This window comes from Cynocephalus volans, chromosome X (genome assembly GCF_027409185.1).
Source record: "Cynocephalus volans isolate mCynVol1 chromosome X, mCynVol1.pri, whole genome shotgun sequence".
Classification (NCBI taxonomy): domain Eukaryota; kingdom Metazoa; phylum Chordata; class Mammalia; order Dermoptera; family Cynocephalidae; genus Cynocephalus; species Cynocephalus volans.
In genome coordinates, this window is record NC_084478.1 from 165,846,484 (window position 1) to 165,870,420 (window position 23,937).

The following is a 23,937-nucleotide window of genomic DNA, read 5'->3' on the forward strand; positions in this document are numbered from 1 at the left end:
GGTACAAAATTCTTCTTTTTTTTTTTTTTTTAAATTTAAACTCATCCCATGTTAACTCTCATAGAAAACTTTCCCTACTACAGTGGGGCCTGAAAACTCCTTAAATGAGGTGAGCTCACAGCCTCTAGCTAGAACAACTAAGATGTTTTCTTAAATGGCATACCAGGTTGGTCCTGCTTGCTCCAGAAGTTTGTTAATCAAGAGCTGTTTGAGTATTACAGTGGGAACTAAACAATGATTAACCTGACCACTATAGGACTGTCCTGTTTGCTCTTACAGCTGGCAGGTGCTCAAGGGCACTCTAGTTTCTCATGGGCGTCTCCATGTCTCTTGCTGGTTTCTTGGTCTTCAGTGTCTGGATACTGAGAAAGATCTAGGGAGAAAACTCGGCTGAACATGCAGTCCTCATACTGGAATGGAGAAAAGACAGTGAAAAGTCAGTTCCCCTAACTGGGGAAAAAGTATTATTAAAGTAACATAAGAGCTATTAGTGAGTCTAGATTTGCATTAAAAAGGAACTTCATTGTACGTAAAAAGTTATCAATTATCTGCATTTACGTCAGTTTTATTTGTTATATTAACTTCTCAATATACATTGTAGTTGATTTTCATGACCCTTTACATGTTCCTCTTCCCCCCCCTCCCCTTACACCCCACTACATGATATCTGTTCACTTGTCTTAACAATTTCAAGGGATTGTGATTTTTGTGTCAGTTGTTTTTTAAAATATTATCTGGTATGAGATTTTCCATTTCTCATGCAGCATATTTCCAGGTGGTCCCCTAACATTCTGTAAATTAATTTTTATCTTACCTAAAAGGAAAACTCAGGAAGTAAACCCACCTGCCCAAAACCAAATGACTTCAATTAGGCACTCTGCTCAGTTAGCTCAGGTAAGCATACTGAATGGCTTAAGAAAGGTGTGTTCAAGATGTGATGTAGTTGGGGGGGGGAGGGGAGAGAGGGAAGGGGAAAGAGGAATGAGAAAAGGGACAGGAAAACCAACTACAGTGTAACTACAATATATATTGAGAAGTTAAATTTTTTTAAAAATGGTGTTTTCAGTTTCTAAAAGTTACCATCAACCTGGAACTTCTAGTGAATTTTTTGTTTTTTCCTCTGATACATTTGGAAGATAAATAGTTCGTTGTTCTACCACAGTGCAATTGTTTTTGCTTAAAACATTCAAACATGACAGAAATATGAAATATAATATTAATAGGTTATTCTGTGTAAGTTAATATGTACTACTACTTTATGAAACAAAACTATTAATGTTCTATAATTTTCAATTTGTTTCTTTCACTTGAGATATATCTTAAATTTCCATTGACTATCATAGGAAAATATCTGGATAGTTATTTTTAAGTCTTATTTGATTAAAAAATGATGTAAACCTGTATTTTTTTTACTACAGAAGTCAAACGGTATCTACAAACATCATTTGGTACTTTTAGTTATAAAAGGAAAGCCCTGTAGCTGTAGGAGTACTAAGTGGGTTTATAGCATTTTCTTCTCTCCCCCTTTAATTTATCTTTACCTCTGGACAGATGCCTATTACTGCGTCAGCTTTGGAAAAGAACTCTTCTTTTATGGAGATGATTATCATCTGAAACTGTTTTTGACTCTGCTCTTTGATGTAACTTGATACCTGGGTGGAAATAAAAGTCATATAATTCATCAGCAAGGAAAAGCCTTGTTTGAACTTTGGGGACAGTGACCCTGCAAGTCTCTGAGTCTGCCCATTTTAGGTTGTAAGGCACTCACTTGCCTTTCTGGTAATTAACTAAATCCACCAGAGTTGCAAAAATGGAAATAGCTTAGATTCTAAAATATAAGATGTAAGTAAAAATATATGTATTAACTTCATTAAACCCGTGATCTAAAACTATAAGAATAGGGCTTTCTATATATAGTATCATGTCACATGCAAATAGAGAAAGTTTGACTTTGTCTTTTCCAATCTGGATTCCCTTTATTTCTCTTTCTTGCCTGATTGCTCTGGCTAGTACCTCCAGTACTAGGTTAAATAGAGGTGGTGAGAGTGGGCATCCTTGTCTTGTTCCTGTTCTTAAGGGAAAGGCCCTCATTCAGAATGATACTGGCAGTGGGCTTGTCATAAATGGCTTTTACTGTGTTGAGATATTTTCCTTCTATATCTAATTTGTTGAGAGTCTTTATCATGAAGGAGTATTGAATTTTGTCAAATGCTTTTTCAGCATCTATTGAGATAATCTTACGTTCTTTGTAATTGACTTTGTTGATGTGAAGTATCACATTTATTGACTTTCATATGTTGAATCATCCTTGCATCCCTGGGATGAATCCCACTTGGTCAGAGTGTATAATTTTTTTTTTTTATATTTGCTGTATTCTGATTGCTAATATTTTGTTGAGGATTTTTGCATCTAGGTTCATCAAGGATATTGGCCGGCAATTTTCTTTTTTTGTTGTGTCTTTATCTGGTTTTAGTATCCGAGTTACGTTGGGCTCATAGAATGAGTTTGGAATAGCTTCTGTTTCAATTGTTTAGAATAGTTTGAGGAGAATTGGTATTAACTCCTCTTTAAAAGACTGACTGATAGAATTCAGCTGTAAAGCCTTCAGGACCTGGACATTTCCTTGATGGAAGACTGTGAATTACCGCTTCAACCTCCTTGCTTTTTTTTGGTCTGTTCAGGTTTTCTATCTCTTCTTGGTTCAATCTTGGTAGTCTGTATGTGTCTAGAAACTTATCCATATCTTTCAGAGTTTCATATTTGCTGTCATACAGTTGTTTATAATAGTCTCTAATGATTCTTTATATTTCTGTGGTATCAGTTGTAATGTCTCCCTTTTCATTTCTGATTTTTGTTATCTGGATCTTCTCTCTTCTTTTTGTTAACCTACCTAATGGTTTGTCTATTTTATTTATCTTCTCGAAACACCAACTTTTTGTATTTTTGATCTTTTCTATTGGTTTTTGGGTCTGTATTTCATTTAGCTCTGCTCTGATCTTAATTATTTCTTTCTGTCTACTACCTTTAGGTTTGGATTGTTTTTGTTTTTCAAGTTCTTTGAGGCATAGTGTTAGGGCATTTACTTGAAGTCTTTCCATTCTTTTGATATAAACATTTATTGTAATAAATTTGTCTTTTAGTACTGTTTTTGCAGTATCCCATAGGTTTTGGTATGATGTATCTTTATATTCATTAGTTTCACGAAATATTTTGATTTCCTGTTTAATTTCTTCTTGGACCCATAGGTCGTTCAGGAGCCCATTGTATAGTTTCCAAGTATTTGTATAGTTTCCAGTGTTTTGAACTCCAAGAGCTAATTAATAACTTCAGTAAAGTTGCAGGATACAAAATAAATGCCCCCAAATCAGGTGCATTTATATACTCAAATAATGGACCAACAGAAAGAGAAATAAGGAATGTAAGTCCATTTACAATTGTCACAAAAAAAATAAAATACCTAGGGATCAATTTAACCAATGAGGTGAAAGACCTCTACAATGAGAACTACAAACCACTTCTGAAAGAAATTAAAGAAGACACAAAAAGTTGGAAAGATATTCCATTCTTTTGGATTTGAAGAATTCACATTATGAAAATGTCTATACTACCCAAAGCAATCTACAGATACAGTGAAAACCCCATCAAAATACGAATGGCATTCTTCACAGAAATGGAAAAAACAATCTTAACTTTCATATGGAACAACAAAAGACCGCTAATAGCCCAAGCAATTCTGAGCAAAAAAAATAAAGCTGGAGGCATAACACTACCTGACTTCAAATTATACTACAAAGCTATTGTAACCAATACAGCATGGTACTGGTATATAAACAGATATTCAGACCCGTGGAGTAGAATTGAGAACCCAGAAATCACCCCTCAGGCTTACAGCAATCTGATATTAGACAAAGGCAACAAAAATCTACATTGGGGAAAAGACTGCTTCTTCAACAATTGGTGCTGTTAAAACTGGATATCCGTATGCAAAAGAATGAAACTAGATATGCATCTCCAACCATACACTAAAATCAACTCAAAATGAGTCAAAGACTTATGTATGAGACCTGAAACTGTAGAATTCCTGAGGGAAAATATAAGGGAAACAATTCAGCAACTAGGTCTGGGCACAGACTTTTGAACTTGAGTCCTAAAGCACAAGCAGCAAAAGAAAAAATAAACAAATGGGACTTTATCAAACTAAAAAGCTTCTGCACAGCAAAAGGAAAAAATCAACAGAGTGAAACGATAACCTACAGAGTGGGAGAAAATTTTTGCTAACTATGCATATGACAAGGGATTAATATCCGTATTATACAAGGAACTCAAGCAATTATACAGTGAAAAAAACAAATAATCCAATTACAAAATGGGCAAAGGAGCTGAATAGACATTTTTCAAAGGAAGACATACAAACAGCCAACGTGTACTTGAAAAAATGCTCAACATCACTAATCATCAGTGAAATGCAAATTCAAACTACATTTAGATACCACCTCACCCCAGTTAGACTGACTATAATCAAAATGATGGTGAATAACAAATGTTGTCGAGAGTGTGGAGAGAAGGGAACACTCCTACACTGTTGCTGGGACTGTAAATTAGTACAACCACTATGGAAAACAGAATGGATGTTTCTCAGACAGCTCCAGATAGACCTTCCATATGATCTAGCAATCCCACTTCTGAGTATATACCCAGAGAAATGGAAATCATCATGTCGAAGGGATCCCTGCACTCCCATGTTCATTGCAGATCTGTTTCCAATAGCCAAGACATGGAACCAACCTAAATGTCCATCAACGGATGCCTGGATAGGGAAGCTGTGGTATATATACACCATGGAATACTACTCTGCCATAAAAAAGAATAAAATACTCCCATTTGCAACAACACTGATGAACCTAGAGAAACTTATTTTGAGTGAAATAAGCAAAGCACAAAGGGTTAAATACCACATGCACTCACTCAAATGTGGGAGCTAAGAGAGAAAGAGGTAAGGAAAGAAAGATCACAGCGGTGTGTTGGACTTGCAGAGGAAGAGAATATTTCTTGGGCTACAAAGTGGAGTGGGGGGGAAGGGGGAGGGGGAGGGAGGTTGGGGATGGTTGGGTGGGTGATACAGGTGCAAATGCAGTTTGTGCTAATGCGTAAGCTGCCAGTGTGAATCTGGCCCTCACATCATGGGCACGAGAGGTGGGGTGACAATCAGCTTTGTATTTCATGAATATTCATAACCAATTAAAAAATAACCCAGAAGTAAATGAAAAACAAAACAAAACAAAAAACAAAACTTTAAAGAATACAGCTCCAACTTGAGATAATATCATCTGAATGTTCAATCAGCCTTTATAACAAGGTAACTGTCACTCTGATATTTTATGAGTGAACAAGGACTGATATTTAAACTTCCAGCTTCCTATTTTGCCAATTCAAGCCCTGAAGATGGGAAATACATGGCAATTAAATATGTATTCGTAATCCATACTCCAGTCATTTGCTTAGAGGTGGTCTCGGGCTCCTTCAGGAAGTTCAGTTCCAAAGGACATGACAATATGAGCAAAATACTCTGGATAGAAATGAGTCTTGGTGAACAAACTAGTCACAGCTTGGAGAATGACAGAGAAGAACTTAGACTAAAAGTAGCAAGAGTCTAACAAGATACTTGCCAACCGCTTAGATCTCTCGGAAGACCTAGATTGGGTCTGTGTGTGTACTGGTAATGACTGTACCCAAGACACTCTGAAAACAAGCTTTGGAAGCAGGAACAGCAGCTTTATTTGAGGAATGAGTCACCAGCTAAGGTGAACGATAAGCGAGAAAGGAAACTGCTCTGCTCTTGGCTAACAGGCTGAATTCATAGAAGGAATTAGAGTCCTGCATCGTAGCTACTATGATGCAGGACTAAAAGTCTTGGGATAGTGATAGGAAAAGAAGAGGAGTTAGGATGCAAAGATGTACGGCATGCATTTTGCTTGGAGAGTTACCTATTATAAATGTTGGGCACCCTGATCACAAGGAGGAGTGGAGGCTGCTTCATAGTTGCTCATAGTACATAAGCGCTCACATTCAATTCAGCAATGGATTGCCAGGACCATAAATTTCAAAGGGATAATGGAAATTAAAGGTTTTTAAAACATAGGATAGGTGCTAATGGGAGTCTTAAGGAAGGCCTAGTCCCTGGAGATGCCACCAATGCGAGCATCTAAATTTTGCTGGAAGATGTGGATACCTTGAATGCAACCAAAGAAACAGCAGTCCACAAAGATTTCCTGCCTCACAGAATATGGGATACAAGGTACCAAAATTATCCTCCTAAGGGGAGATTTCTCCCAAATGGGTCAGGCCATGGAGTTCAGTCAGCTGATGTAGACTGCTGTCATTCAAGAGAGAAAAATCAGGACTTTCTCTCGCTCCTATGTTTTCTTTTTCCCCCAGTTACCATGAAGTTTCTGGCACAGACTTTTTTGTGTGGTATGGAGCTGATGTGATGTTCTTGTGTATCCTGTGCCATATTAAAAAAAGTAGGGTCCCAGAAAGATTTGGGTTAGATGAATACAACTTGGGAAATGCTGAGAGACTACACTAATGCTATAAGAAGGTATCTCATGCTGCAGCTCTGCAACTCCCCCTGACTCGCCCAGGCATCTCAGGAGAGAATCAACAGAGTAAGAAATCAGGGAGGTCAGCTTCAGAGGCACACAACCTACTGGGCAGCAGCCTAAGACTGAAAACATCTCTCAGGGGTAGACTCAGCCAAGCTCACAAAACTAGATTATAAACCAGAATGCCAATTTACGAGTAAGTAATGAGAACTGTATCTGTCAGCATGACCTTAGAACAACCTTCTAGTAAGCAGCTATAAATGCAAAACCCAGGCATTTCTGGAAGGTAGATGGGCCTGGAATCAGAACCAGGAGAGTCTAATTCATTCACCTCCAATGGCAGGAGGACCATGATACCGCAACTCTGCAGGCTGGAGCTGTCCCTGACTCGGGCGGTGATGGGCACTGCCAGGGTTTGCCTGTGTCCTTTGTTCATGTTCCATGGCTGACCCCATTCTCCTATCCCTAATTCAATCTAATTACAGTCAAGCTGTGTGAGCTGTGAGCCTGGGTCTTTAGGTGGCTCTGTACAATCTACACACCGGTCTTCGAATGCTGCCTAAAACTTAACTCCCAAGTTAAACTGTTACCTTAGCTCCCTCATTCTCTCAAATACTGAAAACAGGATCACGCCCATGTGAGTTTTGGTAAAATTGGGGAGGTAGAATTTTATTTAGAGATATTATTCACAGACTTTATTAAACAGCTAATTTGATCCATGAAACCAAATAAACCTGTGGCCTGCTATTAGTTGCTCTCTAATTCCCAATATCTAGATTTGGGAGAAGCAAGTTATGGCGGTAGTAATGCTGTTGATAAAGCACAGTGATCCTCATTTGACCCCGGTGTGGATTTTCTATCTACTCTTGAGGGTCGCCTAAACCTAGAATGAAAACTGAATCATCCTGTTTTGAGATACTTAACTTAGATTTGTAACGTATTGATTTTTATTCAGCAATTACCATTGCTTGCCCCAGAACCCTGTTGGTTCAGGGTAAACTGCCTTCGGACTGCCATTATAGATATTCTGTTGAAAATTAAAAGCAGAAAGAAACTTACTTTGCCTATGTTAGTACTGTCCAGGGCTGCATCCACTTCATTTAAAACAAACAATGGAGCAGGCTGAAAACTAGAAAAACATTACAGTAAAGTAAGTTACAATTTTCTATTTGTTTTACAAAAGACTTGAAGGAAAGCATTAACATTATTCAGAGTAAATAAGATGCATCCTCTTGGATACCTTTGTCTGGGTAATCAATGACCTTTATGCTGCTAAATCCAGTGCTCATCCTGTGTGACCTATGCAAAGAGTGCTCAGTCACCCCCCTCCTTGAAACACTAGGACGACACAGTCTACTGCCCTCACCCACTGCTCCCTCTGCATCCCTTCTGCTAACACGTCATCTCTCTGACCTTGAACATGGCCATGCCCTCAGGGTCAGGGTTTAGCGTTCTCCTGTATCTAATTAACTCCCTCGGTGATTTCATCTGGTCTCAAAGTTTTAAATACCATCCAAATCCTGACAGCTCCCAATACTCCTACCAATCGTTCTGAACTCTTGCCTCACATGTCCAGCTGCTTACTCAACAATTCCACGTAGGGGTCTAACAAGCATCTCACACTCATCCAAAATCAAACTCCTTACCTGCCCTTCTAAAACTACTCCCTCTTGTGGTGAGCTGCCTGTTAATGGCAGCTCTTAGCACCCCAGCTGATTAGGCTAAAATGCATGGCGTCATCTGAGTCTTTCTTCACATTCCACAGCCTGTCTGTTCGCAAACTGTGCCCACTTCAACTTCTGTTCTCATCCTGGTCCAGCCCGACACCATCTTTCACCTTGATTGTCACAATAGTTTTCAATCCCTGTGCCTGCCACTGCTGCATAAAGTCTATTCTTCACACATGCCAGGCTCACTATGGCCTCAGGGCCTTGGCACTTGCTGCTCCTCACGTCTAGAACATTCTTCCCTTATCTACGACTTGTTCCCGCAATTCCTTCAAATCACTGTTCAAATGTCACCTTCTCAAACAGGCCTTCCCTGCGACCGTCTAATACCACAAACCCTTCTCTGCTGCTCATTACCTCCAATCCCTACTGATTATTTTCCTCTACAGATTTGTGATTTTCTAGTATTCTCTACATTAGAGAATTAGTTTAATAATATACGTTATTTATTATATGTCTTCCCCAACTAAAATGAAGATATCCTTGAAGCAGGCATTTGGTTTGGTTCGCAGCTGTCTCCCCCGCTGTCTGCAATAGCACTTGGCGCACAGTAAGGAGTTAGTAAATATTGTCGAATAAATGGATGGGGGCGCCACCTAGTGACGGTCTTATTCTGCTAAGATTCCTTGTTCAGGACCTGCCTCCTGCTCTCCCAGAGTCCCCCTGCCATAGTGGTCTACTCTCCCATTCCTGTGGTGACCTATTCCTTTTCCTTCTTGAGACCCGTGAACAATGGTTGTCACACTCCTGTATGTTTATTTTCCTGGTCGTGGAAAGAGAGAGGCAGCATCATCTGCAACTCAGATCTTCATCTAATGCTGTGAATATTGACAGCTATTATTTGTCTTAATTATAGTTAACTTATTATTTCTTGATTTGTTTCACAAAGAAACAGTGCCACCATCATCAGTGGAAATAAGGAGATTAAATACTCTTTAAAAGAAATGCTTAGCTTACCATTCTTTACTAAATAGCAGATCTCTGAATATGGACTAGGGAAATAATGTACAGGTTGGATTTTTTGTTTGTTGTTGTTTTTATTTCTTGGCAATCCTGACGTACATTTGGCCATTCCAAATATATATTTTTTTCTTACCTGTCTAAAAAGTTGGAATATAACAGCTACTGATAACAGAAACTGAATAAAAATCTGTCAAAGACTGAACTCTCTCATAGATTTGCTGTCTACATTGTTGCAGGCCTAAAGCATAACTTGAATTGTCTGGCTGAAGAAAACAGTTTTGTATCACATTGGTAAATATTAATAAAGACAAATAGTTAATAAGTCTTCTATAGGATGGTCTGCTTGGTTTCTGTCCTGATACAAAACTGAGTAGCTCATTGTGACCTTACCTGTGCACAGCAAACAGGAGAGCCAAAGCTGCCACACACTTTTCTCCCCGTGACAAATCATCCATCAGCATAAACCGTTTCCCTGGGGCCACGCAGCTATAGGTAATTCCCTCCAAGTAAGGTTCTTCAGAGTTCTCCGCAATAAGAAATGCCTGAAACACATTTTAATTATTTAGCAACATTAGCAAAGCAACTAGTAAATTTCGACTTGGGGTTGCCACAGAGTTTAAATGCAAAATATTCTATTGTTTAGGTTTTCCTCAATTTCGATGGAAACATACCAGTGCCTGTAAGTAATGTATTTACTTCCGTATGTAATCACAGGCAACAGTGTTGTCTGAGTAGAGGGAAGAAGGGAAACATCCTAACATGCCCAAGGATCAGGCCTTGCCACCAGATGGCCATTCAAACCTCTGCAGCAATGCCATCGTCTTACAAAAACAGTCTTCATTCAGTTTACTCACTGGTCTATTCATCAAACACTTATTGAATATCTGTTGTGGGCCAGGCACTGTAAATAAAGACATAACTGCTGTTCTCAAGGAGTTAGTGGGTTTATTTTAATCCTGCTTTACTGAAAATTAGTATGTTATTTTCAGTTCACATTCGAAATATCTGATCCAGGACCAGCTCTCAGTCATAAAGAACAACAAACAAACAGACAAAACACATGAGAAAACAAAAGCAGAGCAGGTACGTAAGTCCTGACCTGCTTCTTTATTTCGCACTCAATTCCCTACGTATTTGCTATGGATATTTATAATGCAGTGAGTGGTTACAGCAGAGAGGCTGTCATTAAAAGGGACATATGTGGATTTGAATCCTAACTTTAGTTCTTTCCCTCTCACTTGTTACTCTGTTCGACTTCACAAATCTACTGTTTTCCCAAAGTCTTCTACATGACCCCACCTTTATCAAAGAGACCTACAGTTCTTTAAAATCAAATTAGTACCAGACAACAGCATTTCAGAACTCAAGAGAACCTGGAAACCAAATGATCTAACCAACTCATTTTTTAGATGAAGAAACAGGCCCAGAGAAGTTCTGTCCAGGCTGGCCAGTGTAGAGTGAATGGGATCTAAAAACAGGTCATTAGAGAACCAATCTTCATGAACCGACTATGCCCCATAAGCAAGTCACTCAAATAATGTGGCAGTGTTTATTTCTTTCCCACCAGAAAAAAGCCACTATCGATAACATAAAATTCTCACTAGTATTTGGGGTGAAAAATACATACTTGGGCACTGTTGTTTCCGCAGAGCTTCTTGTAGATTTGATCAATTGAGGTTGACACGTGCTCAAAACACTGGCTGAAAAGATTGTATCTCCTTTTTTTCACCTGTTCAAACTCTTGCCTACGCATTCTGGCTTCCTTTGTGCTGGCCTCAAAAACTAAGAGAGAATCAATGTTCTTTATTTTGGAAACCACTGAGGGGCTTCTCTTATTTAGACTTTAAAGCATAAAATACTTTAAAAATTGGATTTCGAATTTGCTTGTCTCGAGTAAATCTACCTTCAACATACCTCAATTATAATTAATTTCAGGAGCATGGCTTTTACAATCGATGAGCCCTTTTTCTAATAGGGATAATTTCTAAGTAATATGGACAATTTCTAACAAGAATATAAGAAACCTATTTTACTGGTATAAAAAATATTATTATCTGTTCTAAAATAACCAATAATCGTGTTTTAAATTAAGCACTTTTTCAAAAAGAAAGCAATTAGTGATTCGGTATTAAAAGCACACATTAAAACCACAGAGATAAGTATATAGAATAAAAAAGAGAAAGGTACAATCTGTGGGGGACTGTCGTCAAGTGTTAAAGAAATCAAAACACCCATGAATATGATCTTATTAACAACTAAACTCAATTTCACCATCTGTGCATTCCTGAAACTTGTGTCTGAGAGTCTTCAAGTTCTCCTGGGCTCGTTGGTATGGAGCTGCTGTCTTGCACAGAACATCTTCCTGGGATGCTATTTGCTGCAGTAGGAATCTAAGGTGGGCCTTGACTTCTTGATCGGATTGTAGAGCCTATTATTGGCAAAGAACAACACTGATTGTCATGGCTTTTCATCCAGATTGCTAAGGTAAGGCACACATGCAGGGCCCTTCGCCATCTGACCCCACCAGCTCCCTCTGCGCCCCACCCTCCCCGAAGCCCCCTCTGAGCCTGGGGCTGCAGTCGCACCACAGCACCACAGTGTCTGCAGCTTCCTGAGTCGGCTGTGCTCTTTCGTGGCTCTAGTGTTGCCTACGCTGCTCTCTTGGAACACACTTTACCTCCTTATTTTTTAATCTGGTAAAAAGCACCAATTTCTATATCACCTTTATTTACCCTTTGGTTAAAAATATTGATCATCTACTATGGATTAGACACTGAGGATTCAATGATGGACACTAATGTATTTCCCTTTAAAGGGCTCACAGGGAGTCAGAACTAGAAACTGGCATTTACAACAGGGACAAAAGACTTCTAAGAGGCAACATAGGGACCGCAGGGCAGAGAGAGAAGATCCCACCCAGCTAGAGCAGGTAACGGCCTGAATGAAACCCGAGTGATGACAGAACTAACTCTGGTGAGGAGGAAAGAGAAAGTATGTTGCATGCCCTTCCAGGAAAACTTTCCTTACCTCCCAGAAAGTTAATTAATACATGACAAAGGTGACATTTTAATTCCCTGGGAAGAGAATTATTTGAAAAATGCTGGTGACTAAATTAGTTAACTTCAGCACTTTATAAAAAATAGATTCTTAACTCATATCATTACTAAAATAAATTTCAGATGAATTAAAGAGGTAAATCAGAACAAAAGAAAACCATAAACAGGAAGAAAACATTTATAAATATTTACTCAGTAAGGAGGTAGGAAAAGACTTTCTAAATACAAAAGCAAAGGGAGAAAGCACTAAATAGAAGACTACAGAGAAGACAAAAGCTTCTTTCTTATTGCCAAAAGGTGCCACAAATACAAAGCGTCCAGCAAATCTAATAAAATATATTAACAACATATGTAATGAGAAGATGTGGTGGGCGTTGCTGCTCAGCATCCACTCTCCATCTCTTCTTTTCCACCCCAGCCCATGCTTTTGACCAGGCAGGTCCATTGCTCCCTCATAGATCCCAGGTACTAGGTAGCGGCGGGGATGCTTGGTCTAAGGCAGAGACTACCACCCCCTCCCTGACAGTGATGGGCTCAGGAAGGAATACGTGACTCCATTCAGGCCACTGGGATAAGAAGACAACTGCTGGGCCTTGGTAGGAAGAACTGTTCTTCAGTCTTGGAACAGCACCACTACAGAAGGCAGCCTCTCTCTCCTCTGAAGCTTATGGCTGTGTGCCTGGAAAGCCAAGACTGGCTGCAGTCATTTTGGCCTTACAAGAGAAGCAGCCTCTGGATGAAACCACCATGCAAGAAATGTATGGCTACAGGGATGACTGAGAAATGAGCCAGCGCTACTAAATTAAGGGATTGTGTAGCTGGATTCCAGGTCTGTCCTCTGCAGCTGTGGAGCGATTGCCACACTATGGCCTATGGCATTCTAGAGAACCCCCTGTACCTACTGAGGGTACTACATTGGGACACTGACAGGGCCAGTTCAGGATGCTGAATTAGTTGGCTACTTTTGTTGATGCAGGACTTCTCAACCTGACCACAGAAACTTTTCTTGGGCTAGACATGTCATGGTACTAGTGTTCTGCAGAACACACAGTGAGACACACTGATACGAACATTAGAAAAGGAACCAATTTCCTGCCATTTTGTGATACTGTGATATAATAAATATATCTCTGGTCTTTGTCCTGATTCCTGGAACAGAGTTTCTACAACCCTTGGAATTTCCTGAGTGATAGGGGTAAGAGGAGCACTTTTATTATTCATAATAAGCCCCTTTCCAACAAGCCAGAGTTTATGTTGATGAGCTGACTCTTGGAGGATGGGGACTGGTTGCCAGAGGAACCAACCTCAGCCCCTACTGTCTGGGGAGGGCAGAGAGGCTGGAAATTGAGTATAATGACCGATGACCAATGATTTACTCAGTCATGTCCACATAGTGAAGCTTTCACAAAAATCCCCAAATAACGTGCTTTGAGACTCTTCTGCGTTGGTGAACACATGGAGATGCTGGGAGGGTGGTGACCCTGCAGGGGGTATGAGAGAGGACACGGAAGCTCTGCATCCCTCTCCCATACCTGGTCCTGTGCATCTCTTCCATTTGGCTCTTCCTGAGTTGTATCCTTTATGATAAACCAGTAAATGAAGTAAAATATTTCCCGTGAGTTCTTTGAATCATTCTAACAAATGATCAAACCTGAGGAGGAGGTGGTGGGATCCCCCGATTTATAGACAGTTGGTCAGAAGTATGGGAGGCCAGGCCTGTAACTGGTGTCTGAAGTGTGAGCAGTCTTGTGGGACTGAGACCTTTACCTGTGGCATCTGACACTATGTCCCAGGCAGATAGTGTCGGAATTCAGCTGAATCTTAGAATGCTGAGTTGGTCTTCAGAGAATTGGAGAATTGCCCGGTATATAAAAAACCCGCATATTTGGTGTCAGAAGTCTTGTGAGTATAGGAAATCATTTTTCCTTTGTATACTTCTTCCAAAACCATTAGGGAAATCTCCTTTAATAAGAAAAACTTACTCTATCATCTAACTGTCTTTCTGCGATATTTAAATACTATATTCTTTATTACTATGAGTGAGTTAGAAACAATGAAAACCTTTCAATTACCTTCAAATCCTCACTTAGAGAGCTGTAGTCTATTTCAATGGCTTCTTCTTTTTCACAGATACCAGTAGTTGTCTGGGCACTTTCTGCTTCACTTCCCAACTGAAAAACGTGAAACTCTGTTATTTGAAATGGTGATCATTATTCATCTGTCAGCCCCCAGCCCTCCAGTTGATTGTCACCTCATTATGATTAAAAGCTAACAATGAAGGCCTCCAAGGCCACGAAGGCCTGGCCCTCGGTCACCCGCTGATTTTATTGTGCACCAGTGTCCCGTGCTCACTCTGCTCCAACCACACTGGCCTCCTTGAGCACAGCAGGCACATGCCCACCTCGGGGCTGGCACACTGCCCCCTGTCTGGACAACCTCCCCGAGATGTCTGCACCACTTTGGTTCTCACCCCCTGTCCTTGCTGGCTGCCTTCAGACCATCCCTGCCTCTCTACCTAAAACTGCAGTCTCCCCTCCACCGATACCCTATATTCCCTTTCCTGCTTTATATTTTTCTTTAGCATGTATCAACACATCACACACAAATATTTTGCTTGTTTATCATTTCATCTGTACATCTCTCCCTCACTAGAATATGGAAGAGAAATTTTGGCCGTTGTATGCACTGCTGTATTCTCAGTGCCTACTGCAATGACTGACCATATATACTTTGATTTCCATATTTATTACTCTCTAAATGAAGGAAGGAATAGGATAGAAGGAAGAAATAAGTGAGCACTTCTTCAGCTGTAGGCTGACCTCAGGCCAAAACCAAGAATCACAAATTAAGAGGGAAATAAAACAAAACACAATGACTGTCATTTTCTCCTTTGTAGATATTCTCAGCTGAAACAAACTCAATGAAACTACTTTTGGAATTAAGTCTACATTTTGTGTAATTCATGTTTGTTAAAACAGCTCACACAGAAGTTGAACTTGAATACAAAACGTACTGTCAAAGCCCTAAATCTCATGATCATTTTTTATGTGATTCGACATCCTCTTTTGTATTACACTTCTATGTAAGTCATCTGGTGCCTTGCTGCTGAAAGTGCGTCATTGGACTAGCAACAGCAGGCCTCACCTGCGGGCTGTTAGAAATGCAGACTCCTGGGCAGGAAGAATCCCAGGTGCTTCCCCAGCACGTTATGACTTGGGAACCAGTCATCTACTAAAGTCTTCACCAAAATATAAGAATCTTCTATGAGAACCCTGGCAGGTGTAAGTAACTTACTCTCTGTCTGAACACCACCATCAGAAGGTGAATCTCAGGTTCTACCTCACAGGTGTTGAAAGACAATTACTCCTACAATTGTAAGACAACCATTTTTAACCCGTGATCATTGTTCAGCCATCAGGAGAGAGACACCTCCTATCTCAGGCTGTTTGTATCCTGGGCTTTGTAGAATATCTCGTGCAGCATCACTATTACACCTCCACCACTAGATGTGCTTACAAAATTCCAATCAGGGAACTCACCAGGAGAGGCCCTCTATCTTTCTCCTAGGAAGTGGCCTCTGTGGCCTCTACTCTCCAAATCTAGTATTCCCCTTAGCACCGGAAAGAACAAGTGTGACCCACATGAGAGACCTTCACCAATGTGAAGAGAATCAGTGTGTTCCCAAGACGTCACTTCCCAACACCACCTGGTCTAGGATTTCTTCACTATCCCGGACTCTTGACAAGCATCACGAGTGAATGCAATATTCCTGTGTAGCTTCACTAGCGCACAGCCGAGAAGTATCACGTTTTAAAATTAGACTTTATTTTTAGACCAGTTTTAGGTTCACAGCAAAGTTGAGAGGAAGGTTACAGGGATATCCCATATCCCCCCTGAACCACACATGCACAGCCACCCCCACTGTCAACATCTCCTACCACAGTGGTGCATTTGTTACAGCTGATGATCCTACACTGACACATCATAGTCACCTAAAGTCCAAAGTTTACGTTAGCGTTCGCTCCTGCTATTGTACTTTCTATGGGTTTATATCAATGTATAACAACGTGTAGCCACGGTAATGGTATCACACACAGTAGTTTCACTACCCTAAAAATCTTCTGTACTCCATTTATTCATCCCTCACTCCTGGGAACCGGTGATCTTTTTACTGTCTCCCTAGTTATGCTTTTTCTGGAATGTCATACAGTTGGAATCATACAGTATGTAGCCTCTCAGATTGGCTTCTTTCACTCAGAAATATGCATTTAAGTTTCCTTCATGTCTTTTCATGTCCTGATCGCTCATGTCTTTCTAGTGCTGGATAATATTCCATTGTCTGAATGTACCACAGTTTATCCATACACCTACTAAAGGACACATTGCTCGTTTCCAAGTTTTGGCAATTATAAATACAGCTGCTATAAACATCTACGTGCAAGTTTTTGAATGGACATAAGTTTTCAGCTGCTTTGGGTAAATACCAGGGAGTGCAACTGCTGGATCACATGGTAAGAGTATTCTTTAGTTTTGTAAGAAACTGCAAAAATGTCTTCCAAAGACGCTGTACCATTCTATGGGTTTCAGCAATGAAAGACAATTCCTCCTGCTCCACATCCTCGCCAGCATTTACTATTGTCAGTGTTCTGGATTTTGGCCACCCTAATAGGGGTGTCGTGGTGATTTTGGCCATTCTCACAGGTGTGTAGTGGTGTAGGTGTGAAGCCATCTGTATAACTTCTTTGGTGAAGTGTCTGTTAAGGTCATTGACCCAATTTTTAATCAGGTTGTTTTCTTATTTTTGGATTTTAAGAATTCTTTGTATATTTTTTCTTTTCTTTTAAATATTTAATTTTATTTCACTCACTTTTAATTTTTTATCGTGATAAAATACACAAAACATAAAATTTACCATTTTAACCACTTTAAACTCCACAGTTCAGTGGCGTTAGGAGCAATCACATTCTTGTGCAACAATCAGCACCATCCATCTCCAGAAACTTCTCTTCATCCATGCTGAAATTCTGCACCCGTTACACAACATCCCACACCCTCTTCCCCTCAGTCCCTGTTTACCACTACTCTCCTTTCTCTCTCTATGAACTTGACTATCCTACGTACTTCACACAAGTGGAACAATACAATGTTTGTCTTTTTGAGTCTGGCTTATTTCACTTAGCATAAGTTCTTCAAGGTTCATCCATGCCGTGCCATGTATCAGTACTTCATTCTTTTAAACTTTTATTTTTTTTTAATTTTAACATTTATTTCTACATATTTGTGGGGAATAGGGTGTTTTTTCAATACATACACATACTGTCAATTAACCCACTTAGGGTAGGTAGCATAGCTTTGTACCTGTTAGTCAACCAGTCCCTGCCACCACACCCATCCTCATCCTCCCTCCCTTGCTGGGACTTTGGTAACCATTATTCTACTCTCCACTTCTGTGAAATCCTTTATTTTGTTTTAAGCTTCCACATATCATGTGGTATTTGTCTTTATGTTCCTGGCTTACTTCGCTTAAAATGACGGTCTCCAGTTCCACCCATGTTGCTGCAAATGGCATGATTTCATTTTGTTTTATAGCTGAATAGTATTCCATTGTGCATATATACTACAGGGTTTTTTTTTTTTTTTTTTTTTATCCATTCATCAGTTGATGGGCATTCAGGTTGATTCCATCTCTTGGCTAATGTGAATAGTGTTTCAATGAACATGGGAGTGTAGATGTCTCTTTGATATATATGTTTCATTTCATTTCCTTTTTGATATATATGTTTCATTTCAATTTTTAGTTTTCTGAGGAACCTCCATACTGTTTTCCAGTATGGCTGTACTAATTTTTATTCCCACCAAGGCAGTAGTTCCTTTTTTTCCACACCCTTAACAGCATTTGTTATTTCCTGTTTTTGATTAGAGTTATTCTAACTGAAGAAAGATATCGCATTGTTTTGATTTGCATTTCCCTGATGATTAGTGAGGTTGAGAAGTTTTTCGTGTGCCTGTTGGCAATTTGTATGTCTTCTTTTGAAAAAAGTCTGTTCAGGTCAAAGGCCCATTTTTAAAATTTGGTTGTTTTGCTGTCGAGTTACATATGTATTTTGTTAATTAGCCCCTTGTCTGATTTGTAGTTTGCAAATACTTTCTCCCATTCTATACCTTGTCTCTTCACTTTGTTTATAGTGTCCCTTGTTGTGCAGAAGCTTTTCAGTTTGACATAGACCCATTTATCTATTTCTGCTTTAGTTGCCTGTGCCTTTGTAGTCTTGTTCAAAAAAGCACTACCCACTCTCATTTTGTGTAGCATTTTCTCTACGTTTCCTTCTAGTAGTTTCAATTTCTGGTCTTAAGGGCTCAGTGTCTCACAAGCTTATTGTAGCACCTAGGTCTTGGGGTACAGGTTCACACACTGTGCAGGGTTAGATATTGACTTCCCACAGCACCAGGATCAGTGGCTGCAGCCCTCCTGGCAGCTTGGGCTCTGTTAGCTGTGACTCTGGCCCTGGGGTGGGGTGTGAAGGGAGCACAGCACTGGCCCGACTCTGGGGGAAAAAGGGTACTCTGGAGGTTTGGACCTGGGGAGCAGAGTATGGCTGCAATTTGGGAAGCACAGCAAATGGGGCTTAGTTGTCACTCAGTTCCTAGGGGATGAGACACCTTGTAGTGGTGACTTTAGCCCCTGAAACAGTGGGACTTAGCACTATCTGAGTCTTCAGAGGCCAGGTGCAATGGCAGCAAAAACCCAGAATAGAGGGGTGCAGATTTTTAGGCTCTGGGGGGAAGGGAGTAGCAGAGAGCTGACTTCACTCCCCGGGGGAAGGGGTTTCTCAGCAGCTCAGTTTCTAAGATAACAGTCTAGCTCCAGGGATGCAGAGTACCAGAGTTGTCCAGCCCCTCACCTCAGCCACTGCTCTGTTTCCCTGGGATGTGAAGCACTACATCAGCTCAGCCCTGGAATACATAGATGCTTAGCTCAGCCAAGAAGCTTCTCAACTAAGACAACAATTCCCGAGGGGCAATGCACCCCTTCAGCTCAGTCCCTGCAGGTGGACTAGGAGGGGTAAAGATTCCCCCAAAGGGAGTGTGTAGCTTTGCAGCTTTAGTTCTAGCTTGAGGATGAGGGCACAGCTACCCCCCACCCCTCTCCACACCATAAAACACCCTCCAGCAGCACTTCTGGTTCTAAGATTGTGAAGAAGACTTGTGAGCCACAGATAGCGGGGTACGGTGTGATCTCCTTTGGGGGAGCACAACTGTGTGGACTCCAGGCAGCTACTTCAGCTGGGCTTAGTGCCTTTCTATATATTTCAGATAAGTCTTTTATCAGATATGACTTTTGCAAATATTTTCTTCAAGTCTGTAGCTTGTGTTTTCATTCCTTTGACAGTTTCTTCCATGGCAGAAATTTTAATTTAAATAAAGTCCAACTTGTCAATTATTTATTTCATAAGGCATGCCTTTGATGTTGTCTGAAAAGACACCACCAAACACCTGCTTGGTGTTCTCTGAGCTTTCTGGATCTGTGGTTTGATGTCTGACATTAATTTCGGGAAATTCTCAGTCATTGTTTCCAATATGTCTTCTGTTAATTCTTACTTCTCCCTCTGGTATTCCCATTATAGACATGTTATACCTTTTGTAGCTCTTCCATGATTCCTGAATATTCTGTTCTTTTTCCTCCTCAGTCTTTTTTTGTCTTCGCTTTTTAGCTTTGCAGGTTTCTATAGAGATGTCCTCAAGCTCAGAGATATCCTTTTCTCAGCCATGTGCAAACTATTAATAAGCCCACCAAAACCATTCTTCACGTGTTTTTGATCTTTAGCAATTCTTTACTGTTCTCTTAGAATTTCCATCTATTATGGATTGAATGGATTGAATTGTGTCCTCCCAAAGTTTAATGTATTGGAGGCTTGGTCGCCACTGTGAAAGTGTAAAGAGGTGGGAAATCCTATTATGGTAACAGAAAGGTGGGGCCTTGAAGAAATGATTAGATTCTGAAGATCATGTCTAGTGAAGGACTAACAATGGTGGTCATGGGCATGGTTCCGAGAAAGCTTTAAGCGAAGAGCACATGAGAGGTCCTCTCTCTCAGCCATTTTCTGCCATGTGAGACCTCTGCATTGCTGTAAAGCCATCACCAAGGAAGACCCTCACCAGATGTGTTCCCTGGACTTTGGACTTCCCAGCTGAAACTGTAAGCAATTAATTTTCTTTTCTTATAAATCATCCAGTTCCAGGTATTTTGTTATAAGCAACAGAAACGAACACAACATCTCTCTGATTACACTGCCCACCTGATCTTTCTGGTTGTCTGCCTTCTCCATTAGAGTCCTTAGCTTATTAATCACAGTCATTTTACATTCCTAGTCCAGGAATTCCGAGATCCCTGCCATATGTGAGTCTGGTTCTGATGACAGTTCTATTTATTCGAACTGTATTTATTGCCTTTTAGTGTGTCTTGTACTTTTGTTCTTGATAGTCGAACGTGACGTACTGGGTGAAAGGAAGTGCTGTAGACAGGCCTTTAGTAATGTGGTGGTGAGGTGTGTGGGGAGGAGAAGCCTTCTACACTCCTATGATTAGGTCTCAGTCTTTTCAAGCTTGTGTCCACGGACTGTGAACTTCACAAGTGTTTCTGGCTCGAGTTGACTGGGGTTGGGTATTTCCCTTCCCCCAGAGGGGTTAGGTGCTAATATAAACTTCGGAAGGTTGGGCTCTAGTTAAGTCGTTTCACCTGAGGGCAGACCTTAAGAAGAAGGGAATTCTCTAGCTCTCAGAATCTTTCCTCTTCTCCTCCCCCTGCCTTAAGCTCAAGTAGATTTTTTCTGATATTCACAGGGAGAACCTGGTAGAGCTTCAGGAAGTAACACCTACAAAAGTGTGGGAGGCCCCACTCAGTGGGTCCCCTGAAACCAGACTCTTTTTTTTTATTCTCTTAGACTTTTCGACACTGAGCCTCCAGCAATTCAGAAACTACAGTTTAGGTTTTCCTACCGCAGTGGCACCGGTTCCCCATGGAGGTTTCTGCTCATGGGTTTCTCCTCCAGTAAATTGCTACACTGTGTATTCAACTGTCTCCCCAATTTTGGGGGCAGCAGTTTCACCTGTGACCTTACTTCTCTTATGAATCTAATAAATTATTGATTTTTCACTTTGTTCAACTTTTTATTTTTTGTTAGGTCAGAGTGGCAACTTGCAAGCCTCTACATGCTGAACTGCAAAGTGGAAGTCTCACTTTTCTTTTTAGATAACGATTCAAGTTGAATTCACCTTAAAGTCCTAATACTATACCTGCTTTGAAATACCCTTCCATAAATATGGAAGTCTTTCATGCTAATAAATAAGTAATTTCACATTGAAGGTGGGCATGCTGGAAAATTTTCCCAAAGGTTCACTAACGCCAGAGCAGAAACATTGTTTCTGACCAACATTTATGTAGACGTCAGTCATTAAAATTGCTTCCTCCTCTATTCCATTATAGCAAACCTCTTTTAAAGCTACCTTACCTTTTTAAACAGACTTTCCATTTCTTTCAGTAGCACAGTGAGCACTGCTTTTCTGTTCCCACCTCCTTCTGCTGGTAACAGGCCCCTCTTCCCGTCTTTTTACACACACAAGAGTGCGTACATGACCCAGAATAAGCCAATCCAAATTCTCTGACAAGATTTCTCTGAGACAGGGCAGGGGAAAGTTTTCTTTCCCCTCTAGTCAAAGCCAGTGCTTACAGCTCCAGCCCCGTGGAGAGAGTCGATCAGAGAGAACAAAGCCAATACGTACTGAGCAAGAAAGAGTTCCAGCAGCATTCAAGTTCCTGGATTCAGCCATGCGTGAGACCTCCTCCACTCCACCCCAACCCTTTATCCCACTTTCTATCTTTCTATCTTTCTTTTCTTTAATCTTAAAGCTATTTGAGTTGGGTTTGTGTTATTTGTGGCCAGGAAAGGCTTTTCTCCTTTCCTTACCTCCTGTCTAGAATGTGATCTCTGTTAAAATAGAGAAAAAAGACAAAGACTTTTGAGTGTAGTACCACACCAGAATTATGCTATGAGAACTGGTCAATATTAGCTAGAGAAAAGCTTCTTTTATAGACGTTTCATTCTGCGTAACCCAAAGGACCCCAAGGCCTTTTATGGAGCTGAAAACTGGATAGAATTGAGTGAATTTCTGAGTGTCTGAAAGCGCAGTAGGAAGGAGAGGAGGACGGGGAAGGGAGACCAAAGAGAAGAGATCGACTAACACACTCAGTAAAAACTCACAGATGACTTGAGAAGCAAAGCAAATAACTTCTTTCAATATACTGTGGATTAGCTGAACTGTACAGTCCTCTTTCCCTAACATAAGGGAGAAAAAATACGGGCATATACTTGCAACCAACCTAAAATATCCTGTATAAAAGAAATGTGGTGAAAAAGAAGGAAAAAAAGGCCAATAGGGAAATGTCGACCATTGGTGGGCCTTGGCTTTATCTCGTGATTTCTTGGGTGTCCATTCTTGCCTCTCCGTGCACTCTCACCACGTGGAGATACTCAGTGGGATTTGTATCTTCCCAGAACCACCTTGATACAGTTGTGGGTGAAAGTGCAGAGCAAGATCCCTCCACACATTAAGTGCAATGTTAGGAGAGTGCAGGGAACTGCTCCTGCTGGCAGGTGACTTGCATACTGCCTGCACTTCATTGTGCAAAAAGTTCTCAACTCCAATAGCTGTAATTCTGTTTTCTTTTGGGTATCTAATATATAAGTAAGAAACACAGATCCATCCTGTAGAGCTAAAGAGACATGATTAACAAAAGAGAAAAGATAAATATGTAAAATGGCTAATCCTCTGGAATGACAACCATTTTGCCCTTTTTCCTTCCTGGAAGAAGATGTCTTCCCTGCCCCTAAACGAGCTATAGAACAAGAGAAAGAATAAGCAGTCAAAGGGCACTGCAGTAATTTCCATACAACTGCACATATTTTAAAATCATTTGCTTGAATACCTCCAGTTCAGTGATGTCATCCAATGATCCCGACAAAAGAATTATTTCAATATTTTGAACTTTGCAATCAAGGAGCATGTCATGTTTCTCTAATCGTTTCTTTTCCACAGAAGTTTGAATGAGAACAACTTCTTTTTGCAACTTTCCCACTTGCCTGTAAATACACAGATATGAAAGTGATATTATTCATTGTATAAAGTTGCACCAGGGAAGAGAAATGTATGTTATAAACTTCCATGACAAAATACTTTTTCCTATTATTGCTATAAGCTCTAGACTTCACTCATTGATACTTGTAATTTACACATTAACACTCTTGCGAAAGGCCATAAATGTAATGTTAATCCAAGGGAACATTTTTTTAATAATACCCATTACTGCTTTAATCAGGGCTAACAAATGTACAGTGCTTTCCTAGTTACTTTATTTTTAAATCCGTATAATTTTTCAAGCTGCATTGATCCCTCAAATATAAGCTCGACATTTTAGAATCTCAAACCAAGGGAAATAGTCTCTTTGCAAGAAACATGTCTTACCAAGTAAGACAGTTTTGTTATTACACACCTAATAATCTGAAGTTTCTTTACCACCACCACCACTAATGT

At 40.3% G+C, this 23,937-nt stretch overlaps 1 protein-coding gene across 1 annotated transcript in view; it reads right to left on the minus strand.

The window, feature by feature from the left end:
• Window positions 1–290: 290 nt before the first annotated feature.
• LOC134368506 (structural maintenance of chromosomes protein 1B-like) overlaps window positions 291–23,937 on the minus strand; it is a 74,559-nt gene continuing 50,912 nt past the window's right edge. Inside the window, exons 18-25 of the mRNA XM_063084951.1 lie at window positions 23,333–23,486; window positions 14,421–14,519; window positions 11,564–11,720; window positions 10,920–11,074; window positions 9,683–9,834; window positions 7,662–7,731; window positions 1,542–1,652; window positions 291–410 (exon numbers count right to left, since the gene is read on the minus strand). Coding sequence (XP_062941021.1) covers window positions 291–410; window positions 1,542–1,652; window positions 7,662–7,731; window positions 9,683–9,834; window positions 10,920–11,074; window positions 11,564–11,720; window positions 14,421–14,519; window positions 23,333–23,486 — 1,018 coding nt within the window. The remainder of the gene's footprint in view (window positions 411–1,541; window positions 1,653–7,661; window positions 7,732–9,682; window positions 9,835–10,919; window positions 11,075–11,563; window positions 11,721–14,420; window positions 14,520–23,332; window positions 23,487–23,937) is intronic.